This window comes from Colias croceus, chromosome 28 (genome assembly GCF_905220415.1).
Source record: "Colias croceus chromosome 28, ilColCroc2.1".
Classification (NCBI taxonomy): Eukaryota; Metazoa; Arthropoda; class Insecta; order Lepidoptera; family Pieridae; genus Colias; species Colias croceus.
In genome coordinates, this window is record NC_059564.1 from 4,240,642 (window position 1) to 4,266,735 (window position 26,094).

At 36.3% G+C, this 26,094-nt stretch overlaps 1 protein-coding gene across 1 annotated transcript; it reads left to right on the forward strand.

Moving 5' to 3' along the window:
- Nucleotides 1–101: 101 nt before the first annotated feature.
- Nucleotides 102–25,003, forward strand: LOC123704054 (aspartate--tRNA ligase, cytoplasmic). Its single transcript, XM_045652313.1, has 13 exons — nt 102–204; nt 3,029–3,149; nt 3,446–3,608; nt 5,227–5,362; nt 6,055–6,232; nt 6,888–7,032; nt 9,200–9,351; nt 14,038–14,204; nt 16,109–16,224; nt 16,727–16,881; nt 22,184–22,295; nt 23,591–23,650; nt 24,888–25,003. Exons 2-13 carry the CDS (start codon nt 3,036–3,038, stop codon nt 24,989–24,991), a joined length of 1,602 nt encoding a protein of 533 aa, XP_045508269.1. The 5' UTR covers nt 102–204; nt 3,029–3,035; the 3' UTR covers nt 24,992–25,003.
- The last annotated feature ends 1,091 nt before the right edge of the window (nt 25,004–26,094 follow it).

Sequence of the window (26,094 nt, forward strand, 5' to 3'; positions counted from 1 at the left end):
ATGTCAACCATATGGTGTTTGACATGAGGTTTGACATTTAAAAGTTATTTGTCGGACAATCCGATATAACCTATGCCCATAGATAATACTGTATATATAAGAACCTATGCCCTACAATAAAGTTTGTTTTAGATAACAGAAAACACTTGAAATAAACGCATTTTTATCAAACCGGCACTTGCTTTAATCGGTTTTTATATAAAGGTAAGCAGTGCACATTAATTTATTTCGTTTTTAATATTTTGCATATTGAAATAAATTGTTGTGAAATTTAATATTTATAAAAGTTCTTGTAGCCTTAGTGAGTCAATTAATTGTTAACAACAGTCACGTATGTGCTATTTAACATTTTACTATTAATACTTCTATAACACTAAGTATTAAGTAAGTAGTCAGCATGTTGGTTGTAAAACTTACACGTCTAATAAGAATCATAAGTTATAAGTTATAACACATAACTTTAAGCATTATGATACAGAAAAACATGATTGAAAAATGGTAAATGTTAAAATATGTAATTACGATTCAAAAGTGCTTCTAGAAGAAGTCTAATAATTGAATAAATAAATGTTTGAGTTTAAGTTGAAAAAAAAATCGTCACCTTTTGCTTTTCTATATGTGAAATGATTTAAATAGTATTGCATTGAACAATAAAATGTTAAAGATTGTGTGATAGATTAGATTGATATGAAACTAGCTTGTAATAATTAATATTTTTTGTGTTGGTATGTCTATGTGTAACTTATAACCAAATTGTAGTATGTAAAGTACTAAGATAGTAACAAAAGAAAAAAAAATACGTGTGGCACTCGAGGACTGCCACGATAAAGCATACATTCTGTCGCCACGCTCAAGGCCCGTGATAGAAGCTATTCAATAGCTTAAAAAGAAACTTTGTAATAACTAAAGAAACTATCAAGTTATCAATTAGTGCTAAAAATACTATGTAGGTGTTAAAATAATGTTACTATATGTCAATGTAAATAAAAATATGTAACTACAATGTTAGTCACAATCTATTTATAGAAATAAAACCACATCAATATTTGCACATTTTATCATGAAATAATGTTGCAATCCAGTTTGTATTTCATTTCATTTATTTATTTATCATTGATTAAAGTCTGATGACTGTTTTTGTGGGAAAATCCGATTAAAATTGATGTATCCTTCCAAGCAGGGCTCGGAAACCGGTTTAAATTCTTAACCGGTTTCGGTCATTGACCCCAAACCGAAATTGATTTAGGTTAAAGGTTGCACTTTACCGGTTTTTACCGGTTTATGCGAAATACCGGTTTTTCATTAATATTGGTTTTGGTGGTGAAAATTAACCGGTTAAAACCAAGTTACATAAGGATCCTCGGCCCCCGCTACCCTCGCTCGACGGGCCTGGACGTTGCGAAGTCATTTAGTTACAAAATTCTTAATCGCACTCAAGTTCGCAATTTTAGTTTATATTTTAAACTAGCTTCCGCCCGCGACTCCGTCCGCGCGGATGTCGGTCTTCGCGTGGATGGTTTATTTCTCGATTTTGAGTAGGTACCTCTGACAATAAAATCTTATAAATATCTATTGGACCCAATTCCCAAATACGGCTAGGCCTATAATAATACGCAACGTGTGTTCGCGGTTCTACGGAACAACGTCTATGGATAAAACTGAAAAATTAAGATTAATTTTTTTCTACGTATTTTTCCAGGATAAAAAGTATCCTATTTTACGCCCAGGATAATAAGGTATAATTATACCAAGTTTCATCGAAATCGAACCGCTAGTTTTCACGTGATGCCTTCACATACAGACAGACAGACAGACAAAAATTTTTTTAATCACATATTTGGGTTTGGTATTGATCCAGTAACACCCCCTGCTATTTATTTTTTCAATATTTTCAATGTACAGAATTGACCCTTCTACAGATTTATTATATGTATAGATTTGAATTTAATAACTAGATTTCCGCCCGCGGCTTCGCCCGCGTTTGCAAAGGAAAACCCGCATAGTTCCCGTTCCCGTGGGATTTCCGGGATAAAAACTATCCTATGTGTTAATCCAAGTTACCCTCTATATGTGTGCTAAACATCCATACATCTATACTTACAAACTATATTTTAGAATAGAATATATTAGATACTAGCTTCCGCCCGCGACTCCGTCCGCGCGGAAAAATTAAGATTTATTTTTTTCTACGTATTTTTCCGGGATAAAAAGTATCCTATTTTATGCCCAGGATAATAAGGTATAATTATACCAAGTTTCATCGAAATCGAACCGTTAGTTTTCACGTGATGCCTGAACATACAGACAGACAAAAATTTTTTTAATCACATATTTGGGTTTGGTATCGATCCAGTAACACCCCCTGGTATTTATTTTTTCAATATTTTCAATGTACAGAATTGACCCTTCTACAGATTTATTATATGTATAGATATTAGATTCACTATATCTTGTGGCAAGCGTTAAAAAATGAGGCAAAAATAATAAAGGAATTAACCGGTTAATTTGGGTGTCAAAACCGTTTGTGCAGAAGTAACCGGTAACCTTAATCATTTGGGTTACTTATAAACAGTTCACTTGTTTAACCGGTAAATGAAGGAACGATATATTTACCGGTATATAATCTAAATTAACCGCTCTTTTCAAACCGGTTCCGAGCCCTGCTTCCAAGAGATGATGAAATCATGCTGTTGTCTATGTAGATATAATTTTTAATATTAAATACTTTATATAGTTTGTAGAACTATTGAATCATCTATATAATAAAAATGAGTTAAATACAAATAGGGGGCAATAGGGCAGAACAACAGTTGCTAGGGCAGATTATCTTCAATTCTGTTATTGAAGTGAAACTTCTTTTGGCGCATTTAGAGTCGTTTCAAGGTTGAGTCATGGCAATACCGTCATGATAAGAAATAAGGCCACAATTTTAGTATCTTTGAATCTTGCCAAAGAAGTTTCACTTCTGACACGTGATCTCGACGCGCATGCTCTTTTTTATTTAAACAACTTTAATTATATATTTCAGTAATATAATGGTTGTGTCAGAAGAAACCAACCCTCCTGTGGAGGGCGAAGCGCCAAGTAAGAAAGCAGCGAAGAAGGCGGCAAAAGCTGCGGAGAAACAGCAGAAAAAGGCTGAACATAAGGTAAGGGTGTAATAGTTATGTGTGCAGATGCAATAACTCAATGATATGACAAGTCAAAAAAATTTAAACTGATATTGAAACGTACCATGCACCAAACAAGTAAAATACCAATATTTTTTTTTATAAGAGGAGATCACTCCTATACTAACACAAAATTTTGCATTAAAGCAGATGTTCAAAGTGTCATCCTCGTTGTGCTATACTATGACGAGGTCTATTTAAAGTTTCTAAATGAATATAACTTATTGTTTGTTCCAAAAAAATCTTTCTCATAAATGTTATTTGAACTATCACAGGGTGCAAACCCAGCGCAAAACGATACAGCCGAACCAGACATCTCCGAAGGTTTGTACGGTGCGTACAAACTGATAAACTCTGACGGTGGCCACAGAGATAGGGTTTATGTGGATGTAAAGGACCTTAATGAGAAGGTCGTCGGGCAGACTGTGTGGGTGCGAGGTGAGTTTAATTATTTCTGTTATATTTATACACTAGCTTTCAGCCCGCGGCTTCGCCCGCATTTTCAAAGAAAAACCCGCATAGTTCCCGTTCCCGTGGGATTTCCGGGATAAAACCTATCCTATGTATATATAACTTCAAAATTAAAGTTGCTGATTTTATTTTTAAATCCTACCGTAAAACGTAGCATCTCTCTTTTGTGTGTATTTATTTATATGTATGTTTATTAATTTTTATTATATTCGTTACCATATAATTTTCTTTTACTTATATGTATGATATTTTTAATGTGTAATATATTTTGTTTATTTTTTTAATTTTGAATATTATTTCCATTCTTCTATTTCGGTCTGTAGCTTTTCTTCAAACAAGGGGGCCACTGAAAATCAGTGCTGTGCCGTTGATGGCACAGCTAAATACTGAGTTGGTCCCTTTTTGCTAAAGGTCTGCCACACTTTTGTCTCTTTCTCTGTTTTTGTATTTCTTTTCTTTTATTATATCAACAGAATTTATTTACCAAAGGCCAACAACAGTTGGCCTTTGGTAAATAAATTCTTTCTATTCTATTCTATGTGTTAATCCAAGTTACCCTCAATATGTGTGCTAAATTTCATTGTAATCGGTTCAGTAGAATTTGCGTGAAAGTGTAACAAACACACACACGCACATCCTCACAAACTTTCATATTTATAATATTAGTAGGATAATCGCGCATCCTAATATGAAAAATTAAGAGTTCAATTGAATGAATGTTTAAATGTTTTAATCATCCAAATTATTGGTAAAATTTTCCTTTTCAGATATTCTGAATGTACAAAATTCTGGAAATTATGACAGTGTGGTAGTAGTAATTTTTATGAAAATCTATAAATCTTAGAATAGGTTGTAAACTATCCCTACTAATATTATAAATGCGAAAGTAAGTCTGTCTGTCTGTCTGTTACGCTTTCCCGCTTAAACCTCTCACCCGATTTTGATGAAATTTGGCACAGACAATCTTTAGACCCTGAGAAAGAACATAGGCTACCTTTTATTGCGAAATATGTACCACGGGCGAAGCCGGGCCGGCCCGCTAGTTTATTATACATATATAATATAGTATATCTAATAGATAATGGTGTACTGGCATAACAATGTTTGCCGTCAGCTAGTAATATTACAAAACAAAGTCTGTCTCTCCCATGTCTGTCTGTCTGTTTGTAAAACTCAAAAACGACTGCACTGATTTTCATTATGTTTTGCACTTATGTATATCGTGGTTTTGGTGGAAGATTGTATTACATAATGTGTTAAGTTTTAGACTAGGCAAGTGAAACTGTGAGTTCAAGCTAGTATAATATATACTAGCTTACCGCCCTCGGCTTCGCCCGCTTTGTCTAAAACCTTATAAATTATATACTAAAACCTTCCTCTAGAACCACTCTATCTATTAAAAAACCCACATCAAAATCCGTTGCGTAGTTTTAAAGATTTAAGCATACATAGAGACATAGGGACAGAGAAAGCGACTTTGTTTTATACTACATATTTACACTATATATAGTGATTTGTTAAGTTTTAGACTATGCAAGTGAAACCGTGAGTTCACTATTATAATATATTTTATAAAAAATTTCAGCTCGTCTCCAAACATCTCGAGCGAAAGGCAAGCAATGTTTCGCAGTGCTGAGACAGAATTCCAGCACTGTCCAACTGTTAATCAGCGTGAATGATGAACGGAAGGTCAGCAAGCAAATGGTCAAGTTTACTGGCAAGTAAGTTGATAACTTGAGTTATGATTATGTTAAGTTATTGTCAAGTTGGTTAAGTTACTTTTGGTGTTATGTACATGCAATTTGTCATAATCATTTCTATCAAAAATTTCAAGTATTATAGCATTTTACTATCTAATAAGGCTTTATTTTATCATGAGGAAAGTATAATAATATAAGCAGTCTATTAATTTTGTAGAAAATATATCAGAACAGATGATTTTCTTTGTATATGAAGACAAGAACGATGTCTGATCTATGTCAGACTCAGAAATTTTCCTACAATGAACTTTTTCACATCTCTAGGGGAAATATACATTTCAAAGTTGTGATTTAATTGAGAGCAAAAGAGGGCATAGCGAATGTCGAATGTAGACTGTCAGACTCGAAAATTTTACATAGTAAATAACTAAATAGCATAACAAATTGAAAGTCAGTAAACATAGTTTCCGAGTCAGACCCTAAAATTTTTCAAAATGGACACGCATAAATTACATATTAAGTTGACCATTTGGCTCTATTTGTTAATTTTGTTATGTGAAAAGTGTCTGAATGAAGGACATATTCTATTCAATACCAAAATATTATTGGTAATTTTGACTTAGGTAATTTTTTTTATAAAATTATAGCTTCATTATAATTAGTTATTATGTACATTATATAAAACTACTATCTTTAATACATTTTTTCCCCAGCATAACAAAAGAATCAATAGTCGACATTCAAGCGACTGTCGTGAAAACGGCCACACCCATCGAATCTTGTACCGTACAGAACGTAGAATTGTCCGGTCTACAAGTATGGGTTGTTTCATCAGCTCGGGCACAATTACCGCTGTTGATTGAAGATGCGGCAAGACCGGAGATATCTGACGTGAGTATTTATAAATTTATTTATTTTACTAGATTTCCACCCGCGGCTTCGCCCGCGTTTTCAAAGAAAATACCGCATAGTTCCCGTTCCCGTAGGATTTTCGGGATAAAAAGTAGCCTAAGTCATATTCTGGGTCTTCAGCTACCTACATACCGAATTTCATTGTAATCGGTTCAGTAGTATTTGCATGAGTAACAAACCATCCATCCTCACAAACTTTTGCATTTATAATATGAGTCCTGAATCCTTCCTGGATAGAAGTAAAACTTCTTTAGGCGCATTGAAAGTAAATTTTCAAAGTCGCGTCATAACAATACCGTCACGTCATGGAATAAGGTGATGATTTTGGTATCTTTGAATCTTGCCAAAGAAGTTTCACTTCTGACACGTGCTGTCACGCACGCTCTTTATTATTACTACATTAGCAAATTATTTATTTTCATTTAATCTTATATATAAAAATGAATCGCAAAATGTGTTGGTAAGCGCATAACTCGAGAACGGCTGAACCGATTTCGATAATTCTTTTTTTATTATATTCCTTGAAGTACGAGGATGGTTCTTATGTAGAGAAAACGTAAACATATACCACGGGCGAAGCCGGGGCGGACCGCTAGTTATTTATAAATTATAAGCAATAATTTACCACATCTAGGATCCCGAAGCCCTAAAAATTCGTGTGAACCAAGACACGAGGTTGGACAATCGAGTGTTGGATTTGCGTACACCAGCGAATCAAGCCATTTTCCGTATTGAGGCAGGCGTTTGCAGGCTCTTCAGGGACATACTTACAAAACGGGGTTAGTTGTGTTGTATTTATTTATTTATTTATCATTACATCAAATTACCATTACAGGCTTAACCTAATGCGGTATTGACTTACACTAAAAAGTGTAGTATAAATAATATGTTTATTGTTGTTTTATGTGTATAAGAACACTAACTGTTTCCCGCGGTTTCACCCGCATTGCTCCGTTCCTGTTGGTCTTAGCGTGATGATGTATAGCCTTATAGCCTTCCTCGATAAATGGGCTATCTAACACCGAAAGAATTTTTCAAATCGGACCAGTAGTTGCCGAGATTAGCGCGTTCAAACAAACAAACAAACTCTTCAGCTTTATAATATTAGTATAGATTTGTTAGATAACTTAATATTATGTTAGTTACTTATTACACAAGAACGACTGAACGGATTTTGATTGTTTGATTTGTATTTTTTATCTATTTAGATTTCGATAATTACTGTTAATGTATGTAAATCATATTTATAATTCTTCCTTTACTGTGCGTGCCACCAGGCTATGGAATGATCTACCATTAGACATAAGAGAAGCTCAATCTCTACTCACTTTCAAAACACTGCTGAAGCGATTTTACCTGTCCAAGTCATGGACTCAGATCTACCTGTTTCATTTAAGTTAAATATTGTTATATTGATGCTGTCACCGTATGTGTCTGTTTTTCAACTAGTAAGTAGCTCATTTCTATGTGTATGTATGTATATGTATGTATGTGTATATATGTACTTTGTATTTATATTATTTAATCTACGTATACTACTTTTATGTATGTATGTATATGTAGGTTTATGTATGTATATGTATGTAGATATATTATGGATGTATATATGTTCTCTGTGTTTATAATATTTTATTTATGTATTTTAAACTTTATAAATTCACCTCTTGCCCATAAAATAATACTTACACTGTTTTTCCTTGACCAACCAGGTTGTCTGGAAGAGATCGCTGTCTTAGCGATAAGACCGCCTGTTGTGCTCAACTGTGTCTATTTATTTTATATATTTACTCTTGTAATTTTTTTATTTATTGGTGCAAAATAAAGTATTTTTGTTTGTTTGTTGTTTGTTAATATTGTTAAAATATTCAACAAGTGTTATTTATCAGTAATTGTAAAATCAGCAAAAGACGAGAAATGATGAAAAAGATTTACTAAAAAAATTACTAATATTTTTCTCATGTATAAAAAATACTTTAAACAGTTTAGTACTCCATTAAAAATTTACCGGATTTAAATTCGAATTAAAAGTTTGATATTGAATTTTACTAAATTATGTTAATAACTAGCTTCCGCCCGCGACTCCGTCCGCGCGGAAATATTAAGAAAAATTAAGATTTTTTTTTTCTATGTATTTTTCCGGGATAAAAAGTATCCTATTATATGCCCAGGATAATAAGGTATAATTATACCAAGTTTCATCGAAATCGAACCGTTAGTTTTCACGTGATGCCTGAACATACAGACAGACAGACAGACGGACAAAAAATTTTTTAATCACATATTTGGGCTTGGTATCGATCCAGTAACACCCCCTGCTATTTGTTTTTTCAATATTTTCAATGTACAGAATTGACCCTTCTACAGATTTATTATATGTATAGATTGCCTTTAATTAATGATAATAATAATAAATCATTTATTTGCACCATTACATCTTACAAAAATTTAATGACCCAGGCTCCTAATAGTTGTAAACTGTTTTTCAGGAGCCTGTGTTCACACTAATTTATTATTACTGTTACAATGGCGTAGCACGAATTCATTCAGCTTATTCTAACATATTATATTATAAAGATAAAGACGAAAGTTTGTATGGATGTTTGTTACTCTTTCACGTAAAAACTAATGAATGGATTTGAATGAAATTTAGCACACATAAAGAGGGTAACTTGGATTAACACATAGGATAGGTTTCGTCCCGGAAATCCCACGGGAACGGGAACTATGCGGGTTTTTCTTTGAAAACGCGGGCGAAGCCGCGGGCGGAAAGCTAGTTATATATAATTTATTATAATATTATTTGTTACATTTCAAATTATACATTATTATTGATTATTGTATCACCTATTTAATAATTATGCATGCATTAGAATTAATTGTGTGTGTTTGAAGATAAAACTATATCACAAGGAAACGAAAAGATCATAATAATAATTTATTTTTCAGGATTCGTAGAAATACACACGCCAAAAATAATATCGGCCGCCTCTGAGGGTGGTGCGAATGTTTTTACTGTGTCGTATTTTAAATCCTCTGCGTATTTGGCGCAGAGTCCACAATTGTATAAACAAATGGCGATAGCAGCTGATTTTGATAAAGTGAGTTTTTCTTTTTGGATAATTGTGTTTTGGAGAAAAAAACTCGACTGGTTTTTTTTATGTTATTTTTTTTTGTAAGAAAGTAAATTTGTTTTATACAAATATTTCTGTATAGACGGAGCTTTCCCATAGCAAAACAAAAATAAAAATGTTATTCGATAAAGACGACGTTTTTAAATGGTTAAAACAATTTTAAAAACCACTTGATTAGTTTTTGTTAATAAGTTAACTCAATAATATCTTAACAATATTTTGAATATATGTACATACAACCTGACTGACAAATACAGCATGAAACGATATCTCTCATAGAAAGCAAGCCAGTTATTTTAGTAAAATCTCAAGTTTTTTCTCTCTATTCTCTCACATCTATATATATATATAAATGAAACCCATTTTCCTTGGTCACAGCATCACGCGAGAATGGTTGGACCGATGTCGATAATTCTTTTTTTTATTATATAACTTGAACTTTAAAAATAAAATACATAAATAAAATTATATAACTTGAAGTACGAGGATGGTTCTTATGTAGATAAAAAGTAAATATGTACCACGTGCGAAGCCGGGGCGGACCGCTAGTTTATAATATTAGTAGGATTATTATATGGATTATAATATCTGTAAAATAAATAAACATTGGTCTACGGAAATACGACCACGTATCTGAGTTTCGGTCTAAACTCAAATGGCTACCGATCCGTGCTGCATCTTCTTTACCAGGTTCTGTTTTGTCCAAAAATGCCGAAAGAAAAATTTGTGTTTAGAGGCAACAACGATGTACTTGTTCGGTCTACCGAAATGCTTCGACTGCGAATGCGATAATTCGTTTACCGTTCAGGCAATCAAATTGTGGAATGCTTTACCTGGGCCAATAAAGAATGCACAGTGCTTAAATTAATAAATCAATTATCACCTCTCTTGCTGTACTTAATATTATACAGGGTTTCCCAAAAAGTAGTGATGAACGGAAGCTGGAAGGTTAAGGACCTAGAGGGCTATCCGAACCACCCCCATGTATGTTATGCGATTTTTCGTATTTTCGGAGTTATGACGTTTTTTTCAATTTTTCACCTATCGCCGAGTACGATGATATTTTCACTCATGGTGACGTCAATTATTGCGCTAAATGGTTGATTTTTTATTGTTTGCTAAGCTGAAAGATAGGCCAATTCAGTATGGTAACATTTACTATCGTTAGATGTTTGAATGGAATAAAAAAAAAAGAATTAAATGCCAAGAAAGATAAAATTATCCAGTATGTTCACAACTTCAAGGGCCCGTAAAAAAATAAAATCACATAAAAAAAGTTTTCCGTTTTGCTTTTAAAAACTTGCTCTATCTATCAGGTAGCTACCCTGAAAATTTCATTTTATTATTCAGAAAGCTTCAATCGAAAAATTGAAATCTAAATGTGGTCCTCTACCTCCCAGCTTCCGTTCATCACTACTTTTTGGGACACCCTGTATACTCCTTTATGTTTATTATTATTATGTATTTTTTTCTTCTTATTCGATTGTAAATATATATGTTACAGTCAAAACCCTGAACCAGTCAATAACGTTATTGACCGGTAAAATCAGTTAATAAGGATATTGACTAAGGGCGTCGGTTAATATCCTTATTAACTGATTTTATCTGATTAAACCAGTTAATAACGTTATTGACTAAGGGCATCGGTCAATATCCTTATTAACTGATTTTAAGTCGAGACATCTAGTCAATATAGGTTTTAACCGACGTGCCCAGTCAAAACTCATAAAAAGTTAAGGACGTTAGTGAAATTATACTAGAAAATCATTTAAAAAGGTTCATAAAACTTTTTTAACTTTTTTATATTTAAGAGCTTTATGTTTTATTAATTAATTCGAGGTATTGTTTGTAAACTGCAACCGCGCGAGAATACGTGCCCCAAAATATTTTTGAAGATGGCAATTGTGTTTTAATAACAACTAGGTTTCCGCCCGCAGCTTCGCCCGCGCAGTCAAAGAAAAACCGCATAGTTCCCGTTCCCGTGAGATTTCCGGGATTGCGTTAGTTTCTGATTTGACGGAGTGACCTGCAGGTGTACTTCGAAGACTGCTACTGGATCTAATAGACGAGTAGAGCTAGGAATGCCGAGTTTGGGCTCGTTTTGTTAGTTATGTCGAGACCTTACCTCCGGACTTGATGGAATGATCTGCAGGTGTACTTCGAAGACTGCTACTGGAACTATTATACGAGTAGAGCTATGTGTGCCGAGTTTGGGCTCGTTTTGTTAGTTACGTTGAGACCTTACCTCCGGAATTGATGGAATGACCTGCAGGTGTACTTCGAAGACTGCTACTGGAACTATTATACGAGTAGAGCTAGGAGTGCCGAGTTTGGGCTCGTTTTGTTAGTTATGTTGAGACCTTACCTCCGGACTTGATGGAGTGACCTGCAGGTGTACTTCGAAGACTGCTACTGGAACTAATAGACGAGTAGAGCTAGGTGTGCCGAGTTTGGGATCGTTTTGTTAGTTACGTTGAGACCTTACCTCCGGAATTGATGGAGTGACCTGCAGGTGTACTTCGAAGACTGCTACTGGAACTAATAGACGAGTAGAGCTAGGTGTGCCGAGTTTGAGCTTGTTTTGTTAGTTACGTTGAGACCTTACCTCCTGACTTGATGGAGTGACCTGCAGGTGTACTTCGAAGACTGCTACTGGAACTATTATACGAGTAGAGCTAGGTGTGCCGAGTTTGGGCTCGTTTTGTTAGTTATGTTGAGACCTTACCTCCGGACTTGATGGAGTGACCTGCAGGTGTACTTCGAAGACTGCTACTGGAACTAATAGACGAGTAGAGCTAGGTGTGCCGAGTTTGGGCTTGTTTTGTTAGTTACGTTGAGACCTTACCTCCTGACTTGATGGAGTGACCTGCAGGTGTACTTCTACTACTCGTACTAATCGTCTATTAGTTCCAGTAGCAGTCTTCGAAGTAAACCTGCAGGTCACTCCGTCAAATCCGGAGGTAAGGTCTCAACGTAACTAACAAAACGAGCCCAAACTCGGCACACCTTGCTCTACTCGTCTATTAGTTCCAGTAGCAGTCTTCGAAGTACACCTGCAGGTCACTCCATCAAGTCAGGAGGTAAGGTCTCAACGTAACTAACAAAACAAGCTCAAACTCGGCACACCTAGCTCTACTCGTCTATTAGTTCCAGTAGCAGTCTTCGAAGTACACCTGCAGGTCACTCCATCAATTCCGGAGGTAAGGTCTCAACGTAACTAACAAAACGATCCCAAACTCGGCACACCTAGCTCTACTCGTCTATTAGTTCCAGTAGCAGTCTTCGAAGTACACCTGCAGGTCACTCCATCAAGTCCGGAGGTAAGGTCTCAACATAACTAACAAAACGAGCCCAAACTCGGCACTCCTAGCTCTACTCGTATAATAGTTCCAGTAGCAGTCTTCGAAGTACACCTGCAGGTCATTCCATCAATTCCGGAGGTAAGGTCTCAACGTAACTAACAAAACGAGCCCAAACTCGGCACACATAGCTCTACTCGTATAATAGTTCCAGTAGCAGTCTTCGAAGTACACCTGCAGATCATTCCATCAAGTCCGGAGGTAAGGTCTCGACATAACTAACAAAACGAGCCCAAACTCGGCATTCCTAGCTCTACTCGTCTATTAGATCCAGTAGCAGTCTTCGAAGTACACCTGCAGGTCACTCCGTCAAATCAGAAACTAACGCAATCCCGGAAATCTCACGGGAACGGGAACTATGCGGTTTTTCTTTGACTGCGCGGGCGAAGCTGCGGGCGGAAACCTAGTTGTTATTAAAACACAATTGCCATCTTCAAAAATATTTTGGGGCTCGTATTCTCGCGCGGTTGCAGTTTACAAACAATACCCCGAATTAATTAATCCATACTAATATTATAAATGCGAAAGTAACTCTGTCTGTCTGTCTGTCTGTTACTCAATCACGCCTAAACTACTGAACCAATTTGCATGAAATTTGGTATAGAGATATTTTGATACCCGAGACAGGACATAGGATAGGTTTTATCCCGGAAATCCCACGGGAACGGGAACTATGCGGGTTTTTCTTTGACTGCGCGGGCGATGCCGCGGGTGGAAAGCTAGTAAAACATAAAACTCTTAAATATAAAAAAGTTTAAAAAGTTTTATGTACCTTTTTAAATGATTTTCTAGTATAATTTCACTAACGTCCTTAACTTTTTATGAGTTTTGACTGGGCACGTCAGTTAAAACCTATATTGACTAGATGTCTCGACTTAAAATCAGTTAATAAGGATATTGACCGATGCCCTTAGTCAATAACGTTTTTAACTGGTTTAATCAGATAAAATCAGTTAATAAGGATATTAACCGACGCCCTTAGTCAATATCCTTATTAACTGATTTTACCGGTCAATAACGTTATTGACTGGTTCAGGGTTTTGACTGTAACATATATATGTATTTAATATATTGTATTTATTCATTATGTAAATTTTATATTATATATTTATGCTCTGCCCTACTCCTTTCCTTTAATTTAATTTCTCTCCGTACGTCTGGTTGTCTGGAAGAAATCGCTGCATAGCGATAAGACCGCCATTTGTATGAATGTATTCCTAGGTTAAGTTTCATTGTAACTTTCAATAGCAAGCAATAAAGAATTAATAAATAAATAAACATTATTAATTTCCAGGTGTTCACAGTGGGCGCGGTATTTAGGGCCGAGGATTCGAACACGCATCGCCACCTAACAGAGTTTGTAGGTTTGGACCTCGAGATGTCGTTCAAGCACCACTATCACGAAGTGCTCGACACAATCGGACAAACTTTCACCGATATGTTCAGGGGGCTGCAGGAGCAGTGAGTTGTTTTTTGATGTTGTATCAAAATTTGTTTAGCCGTTCACATGTGATTGTGCGAATGAAAATTATGGCTTAATGCAAAGCGTGTTTTCTATATGATTGTAGAAGCGAATAATTTTGTTATATGCAGTGTTTTTTTTTTAAATAGTATATTTATTCTAAGCTAGCGGTCCGCCCCGGCTTCGCCAGTGGTACATATTTAAGTTTTCTCTATATAAGAACCATCCTCGTACTTCAGGGAATATAATAAAAAAAGAATTATCGAAATCGGTTCAGCCGTTCACGCATGATGCCGTGACAACAGGAAACGGGTTTCATTTTTATATATATCTCAGACACGACTTGGCCGATATCTATGAAATTTTTAGATGCATTCGATAGATCTGGAATAATTTTAAACTGTGTTTATATCTCTTAGTGTTAATTAACTTGCAGAAAAGTTATATGTTAGCTTTTATATTGTTTTAATTTAAATGAAAGACTTTATACCAGGATTGTATATATTTTTAATAAATAAACGTGATTTATTGATTTAAAATATTATATACTAGCTGTTCCGCGCGGTTTCACCCGCATTGCTTCGCTCCTGTTGGTCTTAGCGTGATGATATATAGCCTATAACCTTCCTCGATAAATGGGCTATCTAACAAAGAAAAAGTTTTTCAAATCGGACCAGTAGTAACAAACAAACAAACTCTTCAGCTTTATAATATTAGTATATACAGTCGAGTCTCGTTAATTCAAACCTGCGATAATTCGAACCTCTCTATAATTCAAAGTTAACACGAGGTCCCTACAAAATCTCTTTATATTTCGAACTAAATTCATACATTTTTGTGCACTTGGTAATTCGAATGAAAATACCATACCAACACTCTACAATTCAAAGTTGCAGAGAGAAAGAGGCGGAAAAATTGTACGCAGGTAGTCAGGGGGGTTAGACAAGTGGCTTTCGTTTAGCGTAACGTTTGATAGAATAGATTATGAATGTATGAGATTGACATAAGCTGTAGATAAATGTATCGACAGCTTACGTCAATCTCATACATTCATAATCTATTCTATCAAACGTTACCACAGAATACATAATAGTAGCTAAACGCTACAGAACGGACACTCTCCGCCTCCCGCCAAAATTAAACACTTACCTCACCCCGCACGATCAGACATGTTATGGTACCCATTTCCCCGCAAGGACGATACCAACGACGTCTTTAGACGAAACGCAACGAAGATTGACAACATTAATCAAATTGACTTAAAGCAATTTTATTATTTTGGATTTGTGATTATCGTTTTTCGTAGAAAATGGTTAGATATTGTGCTGTTTACGGATGTATTTCATCAGAAAAACGCGAATTTTTTTTTACGCTAGTCACAAATGTGCCAACCATAAAGAGTTTACACACACATTTGCAGTCTCTACAGTGTGACTGTCAAAACTATAATTTTGTATGGAGTGTCCGGGGTGTGACGTTACGCTAATAGAAATGCACTTGTCTAGGGGGGCTGGTAGGTACATTTTGCGACAAGTTCAAACTTGTTCAATGACGTGTGTTTTTATTATGATTAGATTGACTTTACACTTCTAACGAATTGATATGTTAAGTTATCATCGGTTACTGTAGAATAGCATTTAATAAATAAAATAATTGATTTACAATTAATATTTAATAATTGGAAGTTTTATTTATTTCCTCTCACAAACTTCGAACCATTTGATATTTCAAACTCTTGATAATTCGTAATATTTTGAGAGTCCCTCGGGTTTCGAATTAACGAGAGTCGACTGTATTATATATTGCCTATTGTACATCTCATAAGTATCTCAACCATCAACTGTTTCTATGTAAGGACAATAAAATCTATTAATTCATTCATTAATAACATATTTATTAACAGATTCGCGTCAGAAATAGCGACAGTGGGCCAACAGTACAAAGTGGAGCCATTTAAATTCCTAGACCCACCCCTAAGGTTGGAATTTCCACAAGCTGTACAAATATTGAAGGAAGCTGGTAAATTGTAGAAATCAGTTTATTTATTTAAAGATGTGCTAACGTTAGCACAATTTGCAACATGTTATTTGAATTTGTAGAATTCTAAATTGGCTATTCATTATAGGTGCATACAGTTTTTAAACAAAATTTTGAAGAAGAATGATTTGATGATTTTTTGAGAAGTTGGAACATTTTTTAATATAGGATAAATAGTTGAAATTGAACTTGATTTTGAGTGTTATATATTTTTCTATTAGTTTATAATATATGCAAAGAACATTACACAATGATTTTATATGAAGTCGCCTTATTTAAACTTTTTTAACTGTTTTTTAATGTATAAATTATTATAGAGAGAATATGAAAATAATATGAAAAGGTTGAGTCAACCACTAAAAACAAGATCGTCTTATATGTATTTAAATTAAAATCAATATACTAAAAAAATTTAAACGATCTCAAATTTTTAATGTTTTTACCCTTTACACGGCACACACCCATAACTGTTAAACCGTTTCAGGTGTGACTATCGGCGATGAAGACGATCTATCGACACCAGACGAGAAACTCCTCGGTCGTCTAGTTAAAGCTAAATACGACACGGATTTCTATATATTGGACAAATATCCGCTGGCCGTCCGTCCGTTTTATACTATGCCCGATCCTAATAACCCGGTGAGTTTGTATGTATGTATGTATATCATACCCTAGATAATAAATAAATAAATATTTCAGGACAATTTTCACACACGGCACGATGGCTGATAAACATACATATATAATTTTTAAATAAATACTTATATAGATAATCTATCTATCAATCTATATATAGATTAACACCCAGACACAGAGCAAACATCTATGTTCATCACACAAATATTTGCCCCGGGTGGGAATCGAACCCACGACCTCTGGCTACTACCAACTAAGCCAACCGGTCAGTCATGACTTTAGATGACTTTATGCTTCTAACGAATAAGGCCGGTTGCAGAGCTTGACCGACCGTCAGTGCGTACCGTCGGTCCTGACGATACGCATCAACAATTGTATGACTTTACACTAATGCGCATGACAATACGCTGAGTCTAGGCCTTTTGCCACAAAAACACGTTTTTATTATTTTCTTGTTTTTTATTTTATTTTATTTTATTTCAATTTTGTTATTAGGTTAAGTAGATTTTAAGTTTCTTTGTATCCAAACTATTGTGGCAATAAATACATTCATTTCATTTCATTTCAATACGCGTGCGTATGGTCGGTCTAGCTATGAAAGGTTTTATGAATTTCCCTTTGGAATTTCCATACATATGACAAGCGCGACTGACGTATAGTGCCACAAACTTAACTGACCCGGTGACAAAAACTGGAACTACGTGCCGCCATTTTGAAATGTCAGATTTTCACAGACTTTTCATACGGAATATTTTGTTTACATAAAAAGAAAGCGACATCAGTGACACTGTCATCGGGTCAGATAAGTTTTTGCCACTATACGCACTGATAGTCGGTCAAGCTCTGCAACCAGCATAAGTATTGCTATTACTAGATAAACTAAAGATGAGGTAAAATTCCATATTGGAGATAGTAAAATCAAAACATGACACTTAAGACTTTTATAATGTATGTAAATTACTATAAAATGGTACACAAAATTAACAAATTACATACACTAATACTAATTATGGCTTCGCGAGCATAAACGGCTTATGAGCATACAAAAAATAGTTCGTGCTACTATAATTCATTCAATCAAAAACTAGCTGAGCCGCGCGGTTTCACCCGCATTGCTCAACTACTGTTGGTCTTAGCGTGATGATATTATATAGCCTATATTACTCATGGATGATGTAGCTTTCGAATGGTGAAAGAATTTTTAAAATCGGTCCAGTAGTTTATGAGCCTATTCATTACAATCGAACAAACAAAGTTTTCCTCTTTATAATATAAGTGTAGATATAGAAATATAATTACTTGGTTTACTGCTACATTTCGATGTCTGAAATTTTTTGGTCTGCTACACAACTGCTATATTACCACCAAGAAGCTTATATCCTGGAGATTTCAGTATGAACATTAACTTGTAACAAGAAAATATGACCTTGAATGACGCCTGTATGTTTTTTATCTCTTTATGTGGGGGTGGGAAGGTGAGGAAAGGTTTTGGAAATGCCACGTGGTGAGCGTAGCATTACCATCAAATTACCATGTATCTATCTGCTGTGTTTTTGGCGGGACACTATTTCTTAGCAGAGCCTCACCCAGTCCGAGTCATCGACGTCCCCGTCGTCCACCCTGGGACCTGCTACGACCACGCCGCCGCGTGATCCGCCTTAAAAAGTCGTAGTTGCTAACAAGATGCAGGGCGAAAGGCGAATTCTGCGCCTATAACTCAGAATCACTCACCAGGGAGGATACCCGAAACTAAACCGAGCCCGTCTGCAGGCTTTAAGGTGGCAATCCCACCAGCGGACTAGGATATAGTGGGCTAATCACCTGCTTATCCGAAAACTTCATGATTTTCGAAACTGAAACAGTACAAAACCGGACCGATTTACGAACAACGACCTTTGGCATGAAAACCCGGACTCGAATTGCTTTTTGGAACGTACGTACACTAAGTGAGGATAGCCGTTTGGCACAAGTGGAAGCGGAAATGCTCAGGTATAATCTTCAAATACTTGGTCTTAGCGAAGTACGAAGAAATGGGTTTGGGGAGATTAGAACCTCTAGAGGCCTTACATTCCTCTATTCTGGCAAGGAAAATGAAGATGATGTACATGAGAATGGCGTAGGTCTACTTCTTTCTGATGTCGCTAAGAAAAGCCTACTGGATTGGAAACCAGTCTCAGACAGAATCTTGACAGCTCGTTTTAACACAAAAGTCCGAAAACTAACCATAGTACAGTGCTATGCTCCTACAAACCTGGCATCTGAAGAAAACAAAGACAATTTCTATAATGCACTCGAAGCAACCTTCAAGTCTATTCGCAAGCAGGACATAGTAATTGTCTTGGGAGATCTCAACGCCAAGGTGGGCTCGAATAATACGAACTGCGAGAGGCACATGGGTAGGCACGGATTGGGTACCCGAAACGAAAATGGAGAGAGATTCTTAGAATTCTGCCAAAGCAACGATCTGACCATCGGTGGAACATTATTCATACATAGAGATCACCATAAACATACCTGGAACTCACCCGATGGCACTACTAAGAATCAGATTGACCACCTCGCCATCAGCTCCAAGTGGCGTTCATCTCTCCTCGATGTACGCAACCGCCGCGGCGCTGACATCGATAGTGATCATCACCTTATAGTGGCGGAGATAAGAATAAAGATTGCCACAAATCGGAATAGAACCAGGACGGTAAAAGCTAGTCGACGCTATGATAGCACTAAGTTAGAAAATCCAGATACCTATGACTCTTTCAGAATCGAGCTTCGAAACCGTTTCTCTGGTCTAGAGACTGATCCCGATAACAATAACATAGATGTTCAATGGAATGGAATTAAAATGGCATATACAGAAACCTGTTCAAAAGTTCTTGGTTATAAAAGTCATTGTCGTGACGACTGGATATCGCAAAGAACATGGGACCTAATAAATGACAGGAAAGATATCCACCTGAAACTCCTGAACTGTAACACCGCCAGTACCCACGAAGAACTCAGCCAACAATATCGTTCCATTCGCCGTAAAATCTACCGCAGTACAAGAAAAGACCGTAGAGTGTGGGCAGATGCTATAGCAGAATCGGCGCAACGTGCTGCCAGATGTGGTAACATGAGGGAAATGTACCAGGCGACTATGCGTTTATCGGGGAAGAAGAGCTATTCAAAAAGACCACTTAAGAATAAGGAAGGCCAATTCGTAGTGACTTCTGAAGGACAGCTGCGACGCTGGCAAGAACACTTTGAGGAGCTCTTTCAGGCCTCGAACAACACTACCACTGCAACTGCTGATCTTAGTAGTAGCCCGCCAATCAGGACTCTTGATATCAACTCAGCACCGCCGACTGAAAGAGAGGTAGAAAGTGTAATCCAGTCACTCAAAAACGGCAAGGCACCTGGAGCAGACCTCATCACAGCTGAAATGCTGAAAGCTGATATTGAAACTGCAGTCAAACACCTAACGCCCTTGATACAAAAAATATGGAATAGCGAAGAGTTACCAGACGACTGGAATAAAGGAGTGCTTGTAACCGTTCCGAAAAAAGGAGACCTCAGCAACTGCAACAATTGGAGAGGTATCACCTTACTCTCAATACCATCTAAGATTCTGTGCAAGATAATATTGAATAGGCTATCAAAAGCAATCGAACCCCTGATTCGCAGGGAGCAAGCTGGTTTCCGGCCCAATCGTTCATGCACTGACCAAATTAACACTCTACGTATTATCTTGGAGCAGGCATCAGAATGGCAAAGGGAAATTTATCTAGCCTTTGTGGATTTCGAAAAAGCCTTTGATACGCTGAGTTGGTCAAGTATTTGGTCACGTCTGCAGGATATTGGAGTACCTCGGAAATTAATTAATATCATAAGAGCTATGTATGAAAAATACACCTGTACAGTTTCTCACAATGGCTTGTTATCGGATGACATACGCGTATATGCAGGAGTACGTCAAGGATGTTTGCTCTCACCTCTGCTCTTCCTTATTGTCTTAGATGGCATTATGCTTGATACCACTGTCAACAACCGCCGCGGTATTGAATGGGGTTTGACTGACACTCTCGAGGACTTAGATTACGCAGACGATATCTGTCTGTTCAGTCACACCCGTGAGGATATGCAAGCCAAGCTTAATGACCTACAGCGAGAAGCTACAAAGAGGGGCCTGAAGGTAAACACTCGCAAGACGCAAGAGATGAGGTGTGGCGATACGAGCTCGCAGCCGCTGCGAATTGATTCCGAGTGTGTAGAGCGCGTGAACCAATTCACCTACCTTGGAAGCGTTGTGACAGAGAACGGTGGTACGGAAGAAGACATCGTTTCAAGGATAGCCAAAGCCAGGGCCACTTTCGCTCGGCTGCGACCCGTGTGGCAATCGAGTAAATTAACGCGGAGGCTTAAGCTTAAAATTTTCCAGTCCAACGTAAAAACTGTATTGCTATACGGGTGTGAAACATGGAAGGTCACAAAGGACATCACGCGCCAGCTGCAGGTTTTTGTTAACCGCTGTCTCCGCCGAATCATCGGAATTTACTGGCCAGAAACTATCTCCAACGACGACCTTTGGAAATGCTGCGATGAGACACCGATCGCCCTTCAGATTAAACGCCGTAAGTGGGGCTGGATTGGCCACACGCTACGTAGAGACCCGGAACACATACCAAAGCAAGCTTTGGATTGGAACCCCCAGGGAAAACGGAAACGTGGCCGTCCAAAGCTCACTTGGCGTCGTACTGTTATCGCAGAGGCCAAGTCAATCGGAAGGTGCTGGAGCGAGATAAAACGAGCTGCCCAAAATCGACACGCATGGCGGAGTACTGTTGACGCCCTTTGCCCCAGCTAGGGGCCTTAGGAAATTAAGTAAGTAAGTAAGTATGTGGGGGTGACCAAGTTAGGTGTGAAAGGGATAAAAAACATACAGGCGTCATTCAAGGTCATATTTTCTTGTTACAAGTTAAATGTTCATATTAAAATCTCCAGTGTATTAGATATAAGCTTCTTGATTACCACTCATTATATTTTTTGGTCTAATAATTAACCGACTTCAAAAAAGGAGGAGGTTATCAATTCGGCCGGTATGTTTTTTTTTTTATGTATGTACACCGATTACTCCGAGGTTTCTGAACCGATTTACGTGATTCTTTTTTTGTTCGATGCGGGATGGTGTCGAATTGGTCCCATAAAAATTTTATTCGGATAGGCCCAGTAGTTTTTATTTTATGAGCATTTTTGTGTGTATTTGTAAACGTTGCAAGTGCAAGTTTGAAGTCGGTTGTTTTTAACGCAGTTATGACTTGTTTAACAGAAAGCATCAAACTCGTATGACATGTTCATGCGTGGTGAAGAGATACTGAGCGGTGCTCAGCGGATACACGACCCCGAGTTTCTTACCGCTAGAGCGAAACATCATGGGATTGGTGAGTTTTTTGCAATATTCGAAATAAAAAAAGAGCGTGTGTGACGAGCACACGTGTCAGAAGTGAAACTTCTTTGGCAAGATGCAAAGATACCGAAATCGTCGCCTTACTCCATGATGTGGTATTACTACGACGCGAATTAGAAATTTTACTCTCAACGCGCCTAAAGAAGTTTCACTTCAAAAACATGTCATCATCATCATGAAACATATATTATGTCCCACTGCTGGGACACGGGCCTCCTATGAGAGTACAGGCCATTATCCACCACAATGGCCAAGTGTGGGTTGGCGGATGTCACATGTTGTCGAACTTTTTGTTTCTTTGACGTCTCGTTTTCCTTCGCCATTTCGAGCAGTAGTGATGTTATAACATGTATACTGTATACATATATTCTATAGTTCAGGATACATCGCCCATTTTTGCAAGTGACTACTATCAAGCTGATTTTCCGTTTGTAGCTTTATTTTGATGAGACGCCCAATAATTTCGTGTACGAAACTCTCGATTGTGGTAGCTAACAGAGATAACAAGGATAAAAATTTTTGATTTGATGGTTCTTAAATATTTATTACTAACTGAATTTTTTTTTGTTCAATCTCAAGATAATTACCTAAATTATTCTAAAAAATATTTGTCCTACAAAATCTATGGTTGGTTCAAAGAGTCCCCCTTTCCAAAGTGTATCGATAACGAGGTCATCATAAATGATTACTAACAAGCTGATTTTTTTGTTTTCACTTAGTTAATGTTTATATAATTCAACAGACATATTGTCCTACAAATTGCGTAATAAATATTTAAGAACCATCAAATCAAAAATTTTTATCCTTGTTATCTCTGTTAGCTACCACAATCGAGAGTTTCGTACACGAAATTATTCGGTGTCTCATCAAAATAAAGCTACAAACGGAAAATCAGCTTGATAGTAGTCACTTGCAAAAATGGGCGATGTATCCTGAACTACTATTTTTATTTCTATACTGTACAAATAATATGCTGTACTTTTTTCCATACTCAATGTCAAATCAAATCAAAACTATAATTGTCAACCAAACTATAAGAAAGAAACGCATCTAAATTGTGATAATCATTCCGTATAACGCACAACTATATTTGTCTTTAGCCAGACTTATCGGATTCGAAATCGGTCTAGTAGTTCCTGAGATTAATCGCGTTCAAACAAACAAACTCTTATAAGAAGTGTAGATTTCAGTGTGTAATAGAAATTAAAAACTTTCTGGCGATCAAATATATACAGAATGATGTTATATTTTTTGTTTTTATGTTTTCAGATATCGAAAAGATAGCGGCATACATAGAATCGTTCAGACTGGGTTGTCCACCACATGCAGGTAACTATAGTTTTTTCTTATCATTGTAATGCTACTAATATAATCGCATTTATAATATATAAGTAACTAGGTTTCCGCCCGCGGCTTCGCCCGCGCAGTCAAAATAACCCCGCATAATTCCCGTTTCCGTGGGATTTCCGGGATTGCGTCATTTTCCCGGAATAAAAAGTAGCCTATGTCCTTTCTCGGGTATCAAAATATCTCCATACCAAATTTCATGAAAATTGGTTCAGTAGTTTAGACGTGATTGAGTAACAGACAGACAGACAGACAGAGTTACTTTCGCATTTATAATATTAGTAGGGATATATAAGTTTGTGAGGATGGATGTGTATGTGTGTGTTTGTTACTCTTTCACGCAAATGCTACTGAACCGATTACAATGAAATTTAGCACACATATAGAGGGTAACTTGGATTAACACATAGGATAGGTTTTATCCCGGAAATCCCACGGGAACGGGAACTATGCGTATGCGAGTTTTTCTTTGAAAACGTGGGCGAAGTTGCTGGCGGAAAGCTGGTATCAAATATGTCAGTTATAATGATAAATCATGCATAATAATAATCATCAAACATATTCAAATTGCTTGGTAGAGTCGATTTTAGCATTTAGTGCGTGCGTGTAACCTCTGTCTGTCTGTCTGTCTGTTACTCAATCACGCCTAAACTACTGAACCAATTTGCATGAAATTTGGTATGGAGATATTTTGATACCCGAGAAAGGACATAGGCTGCCTTTTATTGCGAAAATTGACCACGGGCGAAGCCGGGGCGGACCTCTAGTTATGTTATAAAAAATCAAAGCCTAACGAAGGAGTTTGATAACAATTGATTTTTATTCACTCCCTTTGCTTGAGAAACCCATTTGCTAATCGAGCCTATAATCTATCTCTATAGCAAAATTCATGCTGATTCGATTAATTTATGCAAAAAAAGCGAAAGAGACATTCCCCCTCAAAAGCCTTCGCTTTTTTTAATATTACGTACTAGCTTACCGCCCGCGGCTTCGCCCGCTTTGTCTTAAACCTAATAAATACTAAAACCTTCCTCTTGAATCACTCTATCTATTAAAAAAAACCGCATCAAAATCCGTTGCGTAGTTTTAAAGATTTAAGCATACAAAGGGACATAGGGACAGAGAAAGCGACTTTGTTTTATACTATGTAGTGATTCAACTTCATATCTGTATATGTAAACTTAATATATTATGTAAATTAAATCTTTTTTGTTTTCAGGCGGTGGTATTGGTCTAGAAAGAGTGGTTATGCTGTACCTAGGTCTTGACAACATTAGGAAGACGTCGATGTTCCCGCGCGACCCTAAACGAGTCACTCCTTAAATATTTATTATCTATCATCTATGCATTTTGTTATCTGTGTTTATTAAAGAATTTTAATATAATCTGTGTTTTGATTCTTTCATCTATTCCATTTTTTGTGATACATACATTTCTTCCAAAAACATACACTTAGAGTTGGTTTTTATAACAGTAATTTACTTTTATGTATAAATGTGACTGACTTGTCATAAAGTAAATAGAATGTAGCACGTAATGACATAGTACAGACTACAGTTATTATTTAGATGACACATTAGATTCTTAAATGCAAGAAATTAAAGTGAAACATTACCTGAGTCAATTGTTTTTTTAGATTTTATATAATACTCACAACAAACAATTAGCATATAGGTACATATACAATTCATATTCTGATATTTGACTGGGAAAATCTCATGAGAAAATAGATAAATAATGATATTATGTCTACCGAGTAAATATCACTCGTCCGACACACACATATTACAAAATCAAACAATTTCCCGTCTGACAAAATCAATTTTTATTTATGGGGCATTTCACGCGAAGCGGACACAGATTTCAGGGTCAGGTTTCAGATTTCGGTTATATTTTAGTATGTTACACCTGTATATACCCTCGGTATGTATACGAAATATTTTTGAATTTAGAAGCTTAGTTTTCGAAATACAGGTATTTGAAGATGTCAGTAAGCGCGAATCATGCGCGACTTCGAATGTAATTATCAGTTCAAGAAAGGAATTTTAATATAAATTGATGACTGAATAATAATCCCCATTAAATAAACTTTTTTACCTCATATTTTGAATTTCGAATTTATTTTAAAATTCCTTAGAAAAATAAAAAAAATTTTTCTTTGTAATTTTTTACAAACTTAGCATATTTTTAAATTTTTTTAAGATCATTAAATAAATGGCTTATATTATGCTTAAACTTCATGCCAAGTTCTAGAGTGGTCATCGTAGAAGTTTAGGAGCTACATGTATTATAATAACCAAGCGCAGCGAAATCCCTCTACTAGCGAATTAGTTGACGCGACGCGACGCGACTACGAGGGATCAAATTAAAAACAATCAATAAAATCAGCAATATACCGTTTCACTCATGTTATTTTGTTGCGTTTT

Excerpts from the sequence above, each read along its gene's own strand:
- LOC123704054 (XM_045652313.1), top strand. The coding sequence starts at position 3,036 with ATGGTTGTGTCAGAAGAAACCAACCCTCCTGTGGAGGGCGAAGCGCCA. Across the intron at positions 9,352-14,037 it reads TAGCAGCTGATTTTGATAAA|GTGTTCACAGTGGGCGCGGT; the intron begins GTGAGTTTTTCT and ends ATTAATTTCCAG. Across the intron at positions 22,296-23,590 it reads AGCGAAACATCATGGGATTG|ATATCGAAAAGATAGCGGCA; the intron begins GTGAGTTTTTTG and ends TTATGTTTTCAG.